The 14,800-nt window shown below is 56.1% G+C and overlaps 2 protein-coding genes across 2 annotated transcripts; one reads left to right on the plus strand and one right to left on the minus strand.

Moving 5' to 3' along the window:
- The first annotated feature begins 410 nt into the window (after positions 1-410).
- Positions 411-1,346, plus strand: LOC149125961 (olfactory receptor 2L3-like). The gene has a single exon (XM_089335074.1). The coding sequence runs from the start codon at positions 411-413 to the stop codon at positions 1,344-1,346; it is 936 nt and encodes a 311-aa protein (XP_089191200.1).
- Positions 1,347-8,218: 6,872 nt separating this feature from the next.
- LOC149125962 (olfactory receptor 2T35-like) lies at positions 8,219-8,817 on the minus strand. Its single transcript, XM_089335824.1, has 2 exons — positions 8,382-8,817; positions 8,219-8,226 (listed from the first exon to the last, which is right to left on the minus strand). The coding sequence occupies exons 1-2, from the start codon at positions 8,815-8,817 to the stop codon at positions 8,219-8,221; spliced, it is 444 nt and encodes a 147-aa protein (XP_089191950.1).
- Between the last annotated feature and the right edge of the window lie 5,983 nt (positions 8,818-14,800).

Consider the following 14,800-nt stretch of genomic DNA (forward strand, 5'->3'; position numbering starts at 1 on the left):
GAAAGAACTGATTAGAATTTCCTTCATTTTTGCTCTGATGCACAAAAGTTGTTAACTAGGTCCCACGGCTAACATCAACAGTGTACAGCAGTTTAAGCCTGTATTTCTAGAAATGGGTGTTAGTATTTACAGGATTCTCCAACTTAGAAAGAAAGAAGAAAATCGGAAGAACTCAGCTCAGCAGAGGCCGGTTAGTGCTGGCGTGGATCGTGTGTCCAGTCTTCTGTATTTACCAAGTCAGGCGATTGTTCAAGAGACACGGGAAAGTGCTCTCCCTGAGATGGGGGCAAACGCTATGTAAGAACCCGGAGCCGGGGGTAAGGTTCTAGAACTTCTGGCCCCCAGACTGACACAAGGTCTGTCACGTGTGGCAGTGACTCCAGTGGTCTCCCTCGTGGCTGTGCAGCGGCATGGTGGGTGGGAACGCCTCTTCGGCCACGGACTTCCTCCTGGCCGGGCTCTTCCCTGGGTCCCGGCACTCCCTGCTCCTCAATGCCGCCGTGGTCCTCATCTACGTCCTGGCCTTCCTGGGAAACGCCCTTCTGATCGTCCTGATCCTGGGGGACGCCCGGCTGCACACGCCCATGTACGTCCTGCTCAGCCAGCTCTCCCTCATCGACCTGACACTGACCTCCACCATCGTCCCCAAGATGGCCACCAACTTCTTCACAGGGGAGAGGGGCATCTCCTGGGTTGGCTGCGGGACACAGAGCTTCTTCTTCCTGTTGCTGGGGATGTCTGAGTGCCTCATCCTGACCCTCATGGCGTACGACCGCTACGTGGCTGTGTGCAACCCGCTGCGCTACCCCGCCATCATGAGCCCCAGGTTCTGCCTGCACATGGTTTCTGGGTGTTGGGTTGGAGGCTCATCCAGCTCCTTGGTTCACACAGTTTACCCTCTGCACTTCCCCATCTGCGGGTCCCGGGAGATCCAGCACTTCTTCTGCGAGGTGCCCGTCCTCATCAAGCTGTCTTGTGAGGACACATCCGTGTATCAGTCGGTGGTGGTGGTAACCAGTGTGGTGCTGCTGGTCGTCCCCTTTGGTCTCATCACAGCCTCCTACACACTCATCTTCCTCGCCGTGCTCCGCATGAGCTCCGTCAAGGGGAGGCGGAAGGTCCTGGCCACCTGCTCTTCCCACCTCACGGTGGTGAGTCTTTTCTTCGGTCCGAACATCTTCATTTACATGAGCTTCACCTCTTCCCACAGCCCAGAGCAAGACCAGGCACTGTCTGTGTTCAGCAATGTGCTCACCCCCATGCTGAACCCCCTCATCTACAGCCTGAGGAACAAGGAGGTGCTGGCTGCACTCCGGAAGCTGGCGGGGAGGTGCGGGGCTTCCTAGGGAGCAGAGACAGTGACAGGCTGTGGGGGTGAGCAGAGCAGCGGTCGGGCTGGGGGGAAGCCGGTTGCATTCATGGCTTTAGGAGACCATGATGAGAGTTCTTTCTGAATGAAGTTTCGGCTGTGAGTCCCAGACCTCTGTGGGAGGCTGCTTTGCTTTTATTGTAAATATCCCTGGAGCCTTATCAAGTCAGGGACATGTTAAAATTCTTTTATGTTTTCATTAAATCAGCTCTGAAATCTCTAAAGCTCCTACAAATACATTAGGAACCCATGCTGGGGTCACAAAATGGGTTCACCTTTGCCAAACGTGCGTGTTATTTGGCAGAGAAAATCATTGGAATTCCAAAGCTCAATCTCCACCCTGATGGCATCTCCTGTTGCAAGATGCTCATGAAAGTGGCTTATTGAGCCCCCAGGTGTGGGGTGCACCTATCGGGGTACACGTTCGAGGTGTGAGCGCGTACTCTTCAGGGCAGCGTCATGTGAGTATGCCTTTGTCTCACACGATGAGCTGTCATGATCTCCACAGCTAAACATGCACATTCCACGCTCCAGCTTCCCTGCCTTGCAGGGGAAGGGTCGGACTCTGGGCCAGTGCACTGCACACCCCAGGGCCACTGTGTCCATGGACGGCCACGTGGGCTTCTCTCCCTGTTCACTCTCTTCCTGTGAGGCCCTCCCTGACACCTCAGAGGGTCTCTTCCCAGACTTGCACCCCTCCCTGAGCAATCTGTCCACACGTAGCTGCACAGTTCTGTGTGTGAACCTTCCTGTGGCAGCTGCCACCAGCGCGTGGGAAGTGTGGCTGTTGGAGCAATCTGGGAGCACCTCAGATAGAGACGTGCCGCCTGGACACGCTCGCCGCCGCCCTGCTGGCTGCTCACTCTGCCAATCCTAGCACTGCTTCCATCGGTGGGTTCTGGCTCTGAGTGTTGTGTAGGGACAGAGAACAAAGTGTGGAACTTGACTCTAGACTGGACAACAGCCTTAGTCTCCACCTCTGATGTCGGCCTTGGGGGTTGCTTATGCTAAGCGCAAGCTGCCTGTGCGTCTGTTTGCTCCTAAGATTGCAGTTGGCCGTCTGCACACTCCCCACGTGCTGGTCCCGCCAAGCTCCTGGTTCACGTTTGTGTAGTCATCGCTGCCGCCAGCCTCTGCAGCTTCGGGATACCAGCTTTGTGTCTAGCTCAGTGTGCCGGTGCCGCGGCGGAGGATTAGCCTATTGAGCCATGGCGCCAGCCAACACTTTTATTTTTAACTCTTCAAGGGCAAATTTAATGAAGTGCTGGCTCAGAAGGTCCATGTGTTATCTTGAAAATTATGGTAGTGACGCAGCAGCCCCTGGAGGGCAGGCACCCAGCTGAGCAGACCAGGACACTGCTGTTGGGTGACTGTACTGAGTCCTGCGGCTGCCGGCCCCTCCTGGCCTTGCTGATTGGTTCCTGCTTCTCACCAGGTCCTGCCCACCATGGGCCCATGTGGGCTTAGGTCTAACTTCCCTCTGATGATTGGTTCATGGCCAAACCAATCACAGTCAGGCTCAGCTGCTTGCCTGATAGGTTCTCATAGACTACCTCATTAGCAGATACCTTGACCAATCAGGCAAACTTGCTCCTTTAGAAACACATACATATGAGAGCCAGGCGGTGCTGCCCAGCCCCTCTCTTGGGGCCGCAGGTGCCTGGTGCTTTCTCTTTTCTTTCAGTAAACTTCCTTACTCGGCTCCCCTTCCTGCCTGTGGCCTCGTTCCTTGTGGGCAGGAGACAAAGAACGGAACAGAGAAGAGAAGCTGCAGCACAGAACACTGCAACACAACTCAACCCAAGCAGAGAGGAAGCTGTGAGACAGACGGCTGTCACACTCGAGAGAGGGAGCTGTGACAGACGGCTGTCACATAGGAGATAGGGAGCTGTGACAGACGGCTGTCACATAGGAGAGAGGGAGCTGTGACAGACTGCTGTCACACAGGACAGAGGGCGCTGTGACAGATGGCTGTCACACAGGAGAGAGGGCGCTGTGACAGATGGCTGTCACAGGAGAGAAGAAGATGTGCAACAGACAGCTGTCACACACTAGAGAGGGAGCTGTGACAGGCGACTGTCATACACGAGAAGGGAGCTGTGACGGATGGCTGTCACACAGGAGAGAGGGAGCTGTGACAGATGGCTGTCTCACAGGAGAGAGGGAGCTGTGACAGACGGCTGTCTCACAGGATAGAGGGAGCTGTGACAGACGGCTGTCATACAGGTGAGAGGGAGCTGTGACAGATGGCGGTCACACAAGAGAGGGAGCTGTGCGACAGATGGCTGATACACCGGAGAGAGGGAGCTGTGAGACAGATGGCTGTCACACATAAGAGAGGTATCTGTGACAGATGGCTGTCACACAGGAGAGAGGGAGCTGTGACATACAGCTGTCACACAGGAGAGGGGGAGCTGTGACAGATGGCTGTCACACAGGAGAGATGGAGCTGTGACAGACGGCTGTCTCACAGGAGAGAGGTATCTGTGACAGATGGCTGTCACACAAGAGAGAGGGAGCTGTGACAGACGGCTGTCATACAGGTGAGAGGGAGCTATGACAGATGGCGGTCACACAAGAGAGGGAGCTGTGCGACAGACGGCTGATACACCGGAGAGAAGGAGCTGTGCGACAGATGGCTGTCACACACAAGAGAGGTATCTGTGATAGACAGCTGTCACACAGGAGAGAGGGAGCTGTGACTGAGGGCTGTCACACACGAGCAGGGAGCTGTGACTGACAGCTGTCACGCAGGCGAGAGGGAGCTGTGACAGATGCCTTCACACAGGAGAGGGGGAACTGTGACAGATGGCTGTCACACAGGAGAGAGAGAGCTGTGCATCAGATGGCTGTCACACAGGAGAGAGGGAGCTGTGACTGATGGCTGTCACACACAAGAGAGGAAGCTGTGCGACAGACGGCTGTCACACAGGAGAGTGGAAGATGTGCAACAGGCGGCTCTCACACACGAGAGAGGGAGCTGTGACAGATGGCTGTCACACACAAGAGAGGAAGCTGTGCGACAGATGGCTGTCACACAGGAGAGAGGGAGCTGTGCGACAGATGGCTGTCACACAGGAGCCTCTGTGTAAGCCAGGGAGCTGGAACAGAGAGTCGTGCTCGATCAGAGAATGTGGTGGGGGCTGGTGCCCAGGATGCCCACACCCCGTCTGGGTGCTCATTCCTCTCCCAGCTGCTGCACTTCTAATCTAGCGTCATGCCAGTGGCCTGGGAAAGCAGCAGAAGATGGCTCAAGCGCTTGGGCCTCTGCACCCATATGGGAGACCTGGAAGAAGCTCCTGGCTCCTGGCTTCAGCCTGGCCCAGCCCTGGCCATTGTGGTCATCTAGAGTGAGCCAGTAGATGGAAGACCTCTATCCCTGTCTCTCCCTCTCTCTCTGTAACTCTTTCAAATAAGTATTTTTAAAAATTTTTAAAAATGGAATGTGTTGAAAGCATGTGCCCCATCTCCTGGGGAGGAGACATAGACTCCTCCTGCCTCTGATAGGGACCCCAGGGCCCTGGGAAGGAAAGGAAGACCCCCGCCTGACTTAGCCATGCAGGAACTCTGAGGGGTGGAGAGTGGGACACAGGTTCAACGTCACCTCCAGATGTGGTTCCATCTGCTGAACGGAGCCGCCTGCCACAGACCTGTTTGAACACACTCCCCACGTCCACATGTAGCGTGGGCTCTGTGATTGGTTCCTGGTCAAGCCAATCATACTCAGGCTCTGCTGACTCCCTGGTTGGTTTATATATAATACCTCATTATCATGCAACTTGACCAATCAGGTGAACTTGAACCTTTAGAATTGTGTAAAAATCCCAGCCAGGCAGTTTTGATTTTTAAGATTTATTGATTTGAAAGTCAGAGTTACAGGGGGGCAGGGAGAGGGGGAGAGGGGGAGACGGAGAGAGGGAGAGAGCGAGAGAGCGAGAGAGAGAGAGAGAGAGAGAGAGAACTTCCTTCAGCTGGTTTACTCCTCAGATGGCCGCAGTGGCGGGGGCTGAGCCAGGCTGAAGCCAGAGCCAGGAGCTTCTTCTGGGTCTCCAATGTGGTGGCAGGGGCCAAAGCCCCCAGGCCATCCTCTGCTGCTCTCCCCAGGCTCATTGGCAGGGAGCTGGACTAGAAGTGGAGCAGCAGGGACTCAAACCAGCTCCCAGGTGGGATGCCAGTGCCGTAGGTGGCACTTGGGGAGCAGCCCTGTGGCTACCAGGGAGGGGGCTTTGTCTGCCTCCTTCTGTAAACCTTCGCTTTACTCACTCCCTCCTTGTGCCAGTGCCTCACTCGTCCCAGACAAGGATCCGGCAGACAGCAGGAGCTGTGGCACCGAAGACTGCCGCACTCCTCGGAGAACCTGGCAGAGAAGAAAAGTTGTAGCCCAGGAGACCACGGTGCTCGGGGAGCCAATGGGAGAGAAGCTGTGGCCCGGTGGAAGAGGAGAGGCAGTGGTCCACAGAGCGGTAGCATCAGAACCGTAACAGCACAAGCTGCGACACGGACGCGGTGTCACTTCCAAGGGATTGGGTAAAAGGAAGCAGCCGGCACCCCTCGTGGGGAAGAGACCCAGACCTGAGTGGTGGAGCAGCAGACTGCGGCCACTGCTCCCGCACGCCTCCCGCACGCCAGCCCCAGAACTCCTGTGACAACAGGACCCGACACGTAGTGTCCATTTGGCCAAGTGTCTGTTGACTGAGACTTGTATGTCCAAAGTGACCCTCTAGGTTCTGGGGCTGGGGAAATTAACACACAGAGTTCTGCTTTCACGAAATCTAGACTATCCAGTCTTCCCCAGAAACGAGGGAAACTACTCCCACCAGCGCCGTAGCAGGAGAGCACCCGTGCCCAGCCTGTCAGCATTGGGCTCCGTTTCTCTCCTTCCACTGAGGATGGGCCAGGTTGGGGCGTGCTAACAGCCCATCGGGGCGTGAGCCTCCAAGGCTCATCTCTTCTCAGGAGACTTGTCCTTGGCAGGGGATCCGTGGCTCTGTTCCTCATCTTCCCCATGCACGACCCTCAGCGACGGAGCCGCGCATCCAGCTTCCTCGCCACGGCGGCAGGGCTCAGGAGGGCTTCCCAACAGCAGTCAGGGCTGAAGAAACCGTGGGGACTCGGGAGGCCCAGGGGACCCTGCTATGACACCCCGCCATCCTGCCGGGATCTCTGTGCCTCACACCAGCCTTCCCTCGCCTGGCTCCCACGTGTGGTCATCTCAGCACCTGTCACTTCCATGGGGTCGTGCCCGTTATTGGGACTGTATCTACGTGTGGTCCCAGGGTCCAGTCCTGGCCAGGTGCAACCCGGGTGGGGGAGAGGCCGCCGCTCCCTGGGGGGGGGGTGCAGTTTCCGGGAGCACGTGCTTGCAGATGCTGGGCTCAGTGCCTGGGTGGGATGACCAGGCACGGACCACACCGATGTGGACAGGGGCTGGCCTCGGGGAGCCTCTGGGGAGCACACAGAAAACTGCACTCCAAAAATGAAGGAGAGCAAAGCCCTCCCTCCCCCAGCACAGCTTACGCACACTGTGGTCACGCCACGTGTCCGATGAGAGTCTGACCTGCCTATTTACTTAAATGATGTTGAAGTTACAGCATTAACTTGCTTTTTCTGTTTGCCTAATACTTACATATCAGTAAATTTACTAATTTCTGGCCTTGAAGCCCTTTTTGGTGTTTGAATTCTTAAATTGACTGATAAATTATTTTGTACAACATGTTTTGAAGTATATGGGTGCTTTGAAAAATAAATGGAAAAATGGAATTAGAAATGTTTTTATGGTAAAAATGTTTGAAATTCATACATGCGTCCCAGCCCTGCTAACCTCCATTCTGCTACCTACTTGGGCTGCTCATAGGAATCTACGGTTTTGGGTCCCCTAGGTGAGTGAGACCTTGCAGAATTTGTCTCTCTGAGCCCGGCTCATCTCACTCACGCTCACCCGAGCGTCTTGTCTTAAGTGACAGCATCTAGTGCCTTCCTACCCACTGTGTGTCCTCATGCAGGGATTTCCTTAGCCATCCATCTGGGAGGGACAGTTGGGTTGGCTCCATGCCTTGGCTCTTGTGAGACGGGAGAGTGAGTGTGCTTCAGTATATCGGTTTCCGCTCCCCGCGAGCCCCTGCGTGTGGGGCTGCTGACCGTGGGCAGCGCCGCCTCAGCTGTCCTGAGGAGCCTCAGTACCGCCAGCAGTGGCTGGGTGTGGAGTCCCAACAACGATGGGCAAGCGTTCTTTCTATTATTAATCCTTCCAAGAATAAACCTTCACCTGTCAGGTCATTTGATTTTTCAATTTATAAGTTGTGATTGTATTATTTATGCAGTTTTGTGTACATTACAGAAAGATTAAATCCAGCTAGTTAGCTTACCCATCACTTCATCTCATTTCCTCTTCTTTTTGGGGTGAAGCTTGCAGTCTGCACCTGCAGCAGTTTTGGGAGCAGGACGTGTGCTCATTAGCTGTGCTCACCACTGTGCGGTAGGTCACTGGGCCTGCCCCTCCTGTCTGAGATGCAGTGCCCTCACCCTCGCCCTCTCCCCTTGCCCTTGAACCCCAGGCTCTCGTAACCACCATCCTGTTCTCTGCCTTTGTGTGTTTGCCATGAATACGTGTGACGTAAGCATAGTGAAAGGCATGAGCAAGCCAGCACCCACAGCGCTGTCATTCAGGATAAAAATATCAGCAGAGGGGAAAAAACAAAAGTGAGCTAACACACCAAAGACATGTGCCTGGGTTGCCCGAGCAGTGTCAGCAAGTGACCGCGTCCTCAGGAGTCAGACCGGCCGGCCGTGGTTAAGAGGCAGGCATGGCGGGCTGTGGGGTTGATGGCTTACACAACCATCACCAAGCAGTCACAGGACTGTAGGAGATAAGAGCGCTGTGGGTCTCAAAGCCCTCCTCAATGCCTCTAAGACATCTCTGTTTCTCAGGCTGTAAACGAAGGGGTTCAGCGTGGGGGTGACGACTGCAAAGAACACAGACACGGCCTGGTCCTGGGCGGGCTGTGTGTGGCACCGGGGGTCATGGAGGTGACGACAGTGGGACCGTAGAAGAGGCTCACCACCGCCAGGTGGGAGGAGCAGGTGGCCAGCGCTTTCCGCCTCCCCTCACGGGAACTCATGCGCAGGACAGTGAGGAAGATGACGGCGTAGGAGGAGAAGATGACGCCAAAGGGAACCAGCAGCAGCACAATGCCCACCCCAAGTATCGTCAACCTGTATGTCAAGGTGTCCCCACAGGAGAGCCTCAGAACGGCCATGACCTCGCAGAAGAAGTGGTCAATCTCCAGGCGGCCGCATTTGGGCAAACGCATGGTATACACAGTCTGCACTAGGGAATTGAGGCTGCCCCCCACCGAGGACCCCACTGCCATCGACAGGCAGGTCTTCCCGTTCATGAGGACAGGGTACCGCAGAGGGCGACAGATGGCCACGTAACGGTCGCAGGCCATGCAAGTCAGGAGCAGGCACTCTGCTCCCCCCAGCACGAGGCAGAAAAACAGCTGCGTCCCGTGCTGGAGATGGTCTGGGTCCCCAGGAAGAAGGCGGCGGCCGTCCTGGGGACGGTGGTGGATGTGAAGAGCAGGTCCAGCAGGGCCAGCTGGCTGAGGAGGAAGTACATGGGCTTGTGGAGCCGGGCGTCCAGCGTGATGAGGACGGTCAGGGTGGCGTTCACGACCAGGGCTAGGACGTAGCTCGGGACGGTGAGGCACATGAGGATGCCTGGGTGTGGCACGCCCGGGAAGAGTCCCAGGAGCACAAACTCCGAGCCTGTCGTCTCATTCCCTCCGCTCATGGGTCCAAGTCCACGGCCTCACTTGGAAAGGGACGGGTCACAAAGACCGCGAGTTCTAGGAGCAGGCACCGCCCTGCTCCGTGTAAGCTGCAAGCCTCTGCCTTAAACCCGCGCTCAGGCGCCTCTGACGTGTTCTCACGGAGCTGATGCAACGGAGCCCGTCCTGTGTTCACCTGTGTACAGAGGAGCAGAGGGGCGCCCCGTGAGTTACCGCTCGTCCCTCCGTGACTCCCTGCGTCCCGCAGCCGAGGGGCCTCGGGCGCGCACACAGCTCTCCCAGCCTCGTTCTCCCCGTGCTCTGTAGCGGCCTCCTCTAGTGTCTCACCCGAGCCACCTCTCTTTCGTCCGGGACACACCGGGTCTGGCCTGCCCGGCTCCTCCTGAAGGCAGCTGTCTGCAGAAAACCGCCCATGAGGTGCCGGGTGTGTCCCAGGCAGCTTGCCAGGAGCCTGGCCAGCCAGGCCGGGCTCGGTGTGGAGAGGGCAGAAGGCAGACCGCTGGCAAGGAAAGCCCTCACGGTAGAAAGAACACTCCCCCACCGCCAGCTAAGTTCTGCCTAAGCCGCTTCCCTCCGGGTGCAAGGTGTTTCCTTGGGCAGTAGGGCCCAACGGTGCGTCTGTGCATGTGGGCGCGCGCTTTTACCTTAAATCTGGACCTGAGGAGTCCCTTTGCTTGTCATTGTCAAAGCTCCTCTGACCTCAGTCTGCCCCAGCAAGGCGCCCATACCCACCCCTCCCTGCTCCCTACAAACCCCTCCCTGCTCCCTACTCACCCCTCCCTGCTCCCCACTCACCTCTCCCTGTTCCCCACTCACCCCTCCCTGCTCCCTACTCACCTCTCCCTACTCCCTACTCACCCCTTCCTGCTCTCTACTCACACCTCCCCTGCACCCCTACTCTCACCTCGCTGTACCCCCATTCACTGCTCCCTGCTCCCTACTCACTCCTCCCTGCTCCCCCACTCACCTCTCCCTGCTCCCCCTCACCTCTCCCTGCTCCCCCTCACCTCTCCCTTCTCCCCCACTCACCTCTCCCTGCTCCCCCACTCACCTCTCCCTGCTCCCTACTTACCCCTCCCTGCTCCCTACTCACACCTCCCCTGCACCCCTACTCTCCCCTCACTGTACCCCCACTCACCACTCCCTGTTCCCCTACTCACCCCTCCCTGCTCCCCACTCACACCTCCCCTGTACCCCCACTCATCTCTCCCCTGCACTCCCACTCACCCCTCCCTGCTTCCCCGACTCCAGGCTTTTGTGCCCACCTGAGGTGCCTGACAGCTCTTCTGTAAGATGCCCAGTGGCCCCAATGACTTTACCAGACAGAGCCCTGGCCAGCGCTCCCCACATCTGCCTGGCTCACACGTGTGAGCAGCCACACCGGTGCTGCAGGAACTGGGCTCACATTTACGCACCCCAACGGAAGCGGGGCTCTGAGCCTGACATCCGAGGTGTGGAGGAGGAGGGGTGAGGCAGGACAATCAGGACACGGAGGGCAGCAGGGCCGGCATCCCAGAGCCTTGAGTGGGATGCCATTCCTCCTTTGCCTTTCATTCTTACACCCATTCTGTTCTCAAGATCACAACGTGTTTCTCATTCATTGTGGTAATCAGGGTCGGGGAGAGGTGAGTGGGGAGCAGGGAGGGGTGAGGGAGGGAGCAGGGAGAGGTGGGGGGGTCAGGGGAGGGGTGCATTAGAAACATTCAGCCCTGTGCATAAACAAGCACCTCAGTTCTACCCCTCCCCACCAGGAAACCGGGGGAAGCTTTCTGGAACTGGATCGCAGTAAGGACTGCACGGCGCCGTGAGTGTGTGCTGTGCCAGGAGAGGAATGCTTAGACCCTCAGCATGTATTCCATGTCATGTGGTTGACCACAGTAAACAGAATGCTGAGTCCAGCACCTGAGACAGCATTGCTCTCAGTTTGCTAGTATTTGCATGTATGATTGCATGTGTGCATTTACACATATGTATTTGCATGCATGTTATTTGCAGGTGTGTATGAGCTATTATTTGCATGTGTGCATAAATGAGTAACAAAATATGAACACTTAAAATGGACAGCTCTGACCTGCTGCTTCATAGGCAATTGACAAGAAAACCGCGCCAGACCATTTTCAGGCGGCGGGCAAGAGTGTGCGCACAGGGTTCTGTGGATCCACAGCTCGGCACGGCCTCGGCGTCGCACCTGGCCACGTGCAGACACAGAGCACTCCGTTCTAACCTGTCACAAGCACACGCTGGGGACACCAGTGCAGAGCTGTGAGGTTGCTTACCTGGCTGGCCTTCACCTTGTCAGGGAGGGGCTGTTAGCACACGGAGCGGGGGTCAGCAGGGTCCCTGCCGCGTTTCCTACCTTCAGTGCTCTGGCCTCGGCCGAGGTCTGTGCACCTGCCCTCGCTCTGCAGTGGCCTAACTGTCGCCGGGCTCAGCGGCTTCGGCAGCGCCTCTGCACTCTGGCCACGGGGCCTGCGGGGGCTTTATGCAGCCTCGCTGGTAGAGCCGACAGGGACTGCCGACAGGGACAATCTGCGCAGCTCTCAAGTCAGCGGCTCGGTCTTGAGCACAAACCCCTATGGGATCCCTGAGGGACGATGACCTGCGGGACTCCAATTAAACACAGTAGCCTAAGGATATTTTTAGTAAGAGTTCTAGATGAACAAACAATGCAATGCACACACCGTCCTGTCAACAGTGCCGGGCGTTTGATGAGCTCGGCCTGTCGGCGTCGCCTCCTCTGGAAACGCCGCCTGGTTTACCCTGTCCTGTGAGTCCGCTGCCCTCACCAGGGCCGGCCCCACCGATGGTTCTCACACTGACCCTGCACCTCACAGGGACCCAGAAACCAAACGCCACTCCTGCTGGGTGTCTCCTTCTTTGGAACCTTGGATCTTGAAGCACTGGGCACCCGAGATCCTACTCTTAATTGTGGCTTCCCGCCTTGCCACGAGCAGCGCCCGGGCGTGCCGCCCCGTCAGGCAACGCGCAGTCTCCCACCCGGGTTCCTGCTGGCTCAGCGCGGCCTCCCGTGCAGCCTCACGGCTTCCTCTCAGACCCGCAGCCAGCGCACCTGCCGACTACCTTTTCTGATACTAACACTCCACAGTGCATGTGCTTAATTTTACTTATTTGGAAAGCAGAGAGAAGCTATGATGTCTTCCACCTGCAGGCTCGCTTCCCAAGCACCCACAATAGCCAGGGCTGGCCAGGCTGAAGCTAAGAGCCAGGGACTCATCCGGGTTTCCTGCTTGGGTGGCAGGGACCCATGTAGCTGAGCGGTCACCTGCTGCCCCCAGGGTGCACAGAAGCGGAGGGGGAGCTCCAGCCCAGGCCCCCAGGCTAGGGGTGCAGGCGTCCCAGGCAGCGGCCTCTTTGTCTGCCCCTCTGATGTTCATGTCGCATTTGTACTTCATTCCGGTTAACTTTCACATTTGTGTAAGCTTTTTTCCAATCCATTCACATTTTCTGTGTTTTGTGCTATCTTTGGGATTCAGCATAGAATTTAGCTAACTTCTCAGTTAAGTCTTTCTCAATAACTATATATATATAGCTATGATTACATTTGTAATCCTTCTGTTTTATATCGCCAATTTTATATTTTATTTAGTATTTTTATAACTTCTATATAATCTGGATACATTAATCCTGTGTCTTTGGATGCACTGATGAGGAAAATGTGATGTACACGCATGATGTGGAATAATTAAGCTGATGATACAGCGTCAGCACTCTTTTACGATGAGGTGGTGATTTGTTGAAGCCCCACCGTCCGCGACCCGTGAGTGCAGGCACCCTGCCCACAGCAGGCCCGGCTCACTCTCGTCTCCCTGAAGGCTTGAGCCTTTTGGTCATCAGCTCTCCATCCCCTGTGGTCACCGTTGTCCACTCCCTGGGTGGAAACCTCTCAGCTTTCCTGTGTAAGAGAGACTGTGGGTCTGTCCCGTGCTGGGCTTTTTAGAGTTAGCGTGATGCCCTGCAGCTTCCTCGTGTTGGCACGAATGCCAGGACGTCCTTATTTATAAGGCTGAAGAGTACAGCAGTGCGTGTGCGTGTGTGCGTGTGTGCATGTGTGTGCATGTGTGCATGTGTGTGCGTGCATGTGTGTGTTTATTCTTTGTCTGTTAATGGGCCCCGAGACTGACTCCTCACCCGGCTGCTGAGAACAGTGCTGCAGACCGTGGGAGCGCAGGTGTCTCCTCAGCGGCCCGACTCACGTCCCCGTGAACGCATGGGCGCTGGGGGCGTGGCTGGGTCCTGTGCTGGTTCTGCTCCGGCTTTCCGAGGAGCTCCGTGCCATTCCCCGCAGCAGCTGCACTCTGTACACTCCCCCGGCGATGTGAAGCGTCTCTTCAGCTGTGAGCACCCAGCCTTTTCATCGCAGCCTGCTGGGGACACAGGATGAAGGCCAGGGCCGCTCAGCTGCTTCCTGGACACCTGCTCTGCCCCTCCTGGCTCCTGAGTGGGTGGCGGGGCTGCCTCATGGCTTCCAGGGCAGCAGCAGCGTGCGGGTGGGGCCGCCCAGCTGTTTCCTGCAGCCCCTGCAGGTGGAGCCCCTCAGGGTGGGTCACCCAGGGGCCTCCCAGGGCCCTAGTCGGGTAGGTGGGGCCATGGGCTGGTTCACAGGGCTGGGTCAGCAGAGCTGCACCTCTAGCCAGTCATCCTGTTGACGTGCGATGACCACTGCTGATGGTTGTATGTTGATTCTGTATCCTGCAACTTTACTGCCCTTACCGGTTCCAAATGGTAAACCCTTTTTGATGGAGTCTTTAGAATGCTCTGTGTATACCTTCATTTTTGCCTGTTAACAGAGACAGCGTCGCTTCTTGCTTGTCCATGTGGATGTGTTACACTTGCTTCTGTTGCCTGACTGCTCTGGCTAGGACGCTGTGTTGACCACAGCAGGTGAGAACCAGGCTGTGGCTTGTTCCTGATCTGCAGAGGAAGAGCTTCCTGGTTGTCACACGGAGTAGGAGGCTGGTTGAGAGCTGGCCGCTGCGCCCTCTATCGTGGTGAGTACCTCCCTCTGTACTTAGTTTGATGACAGGTTTTTTAATCATAAAAGAATCCGGAAATGTGTGAAGTGCATTCTCTGCAACTGCTGATACTGTCATGTTTTTATTTTTCTGTTAGTGGAAGGGATCACACTTCCTGACTTACTTATGTTGAACTCTCCTTAAATTACAAGGACAAATCCCACTTGTCATGGTGAAGCGTCTTTGCCAGTATCCTGTTGAGGATATTTGCATATACGGTCATCATGATTAATGATCCGCAATTTTCTTTTCTTGTGATGTCCTTGAATGGCTTAGGTATCAGGTGGTTCTGGCTTTATGACATGAGTGTGGAAGCGTCCCCTGCTCTGCCACGCCTTTCAGAAGAGTTCATGAAAGCATGGCATTAACTCTTTAAAAACTTACCCTGAAGCCAGCCAACCTGGGAATGTCTTTGGAGGGTTTTAGTGATTTAATCCTGTTACTCGTTATTGGTCTGTTCTGATGTTCTGTTCATGCGCAGTCTTGGCAGAGAGGTGTCTAAGATTTTCCATCTCTTCCAGATTCCCCCGTCTGACAGCGCACACCTTTGCACAGTGCCTTCACGGCCGCTGTGTCTTTCTGTTGCATCTGTTGTGATAGCTCCCTGC

Source organism: Oryctolagus cuniculus, chromosome 6 (genome assembly GCF_051225735.1).
Source record: "Oryctolagus cuniculus isolate XC-2025 breed Fujian yellow rabbit chromosome 6, ASM5122573v1, whole genome shotgun sequence".
Classification (NCBI taxonomy): domain Eukaryota; kingdom Metazoa; phylum Chordata; class Mammalia; order Lagomorpha; family Leporidae; genus Oryctolagus; species Oryctolagus cuniculus.

What these genes read in the sequence shown, in the direction of transcription:
- LOC149125962 (XM_089335824.1), bottom strand. Translation starts at nt 8,817, where the DNA reads ATGGCCTGCGACCGTTACGTGGCCATCTGTCGCCCTCTGCGGTACCCT.
- LOC149125961 (XM_089335074.1), top strand. Translation starts at nt 411, where the DNA reads ATGGTGGGTGGGAACGCCTCTTCGGCCACGGACTTCCTCCTGGCCGGG.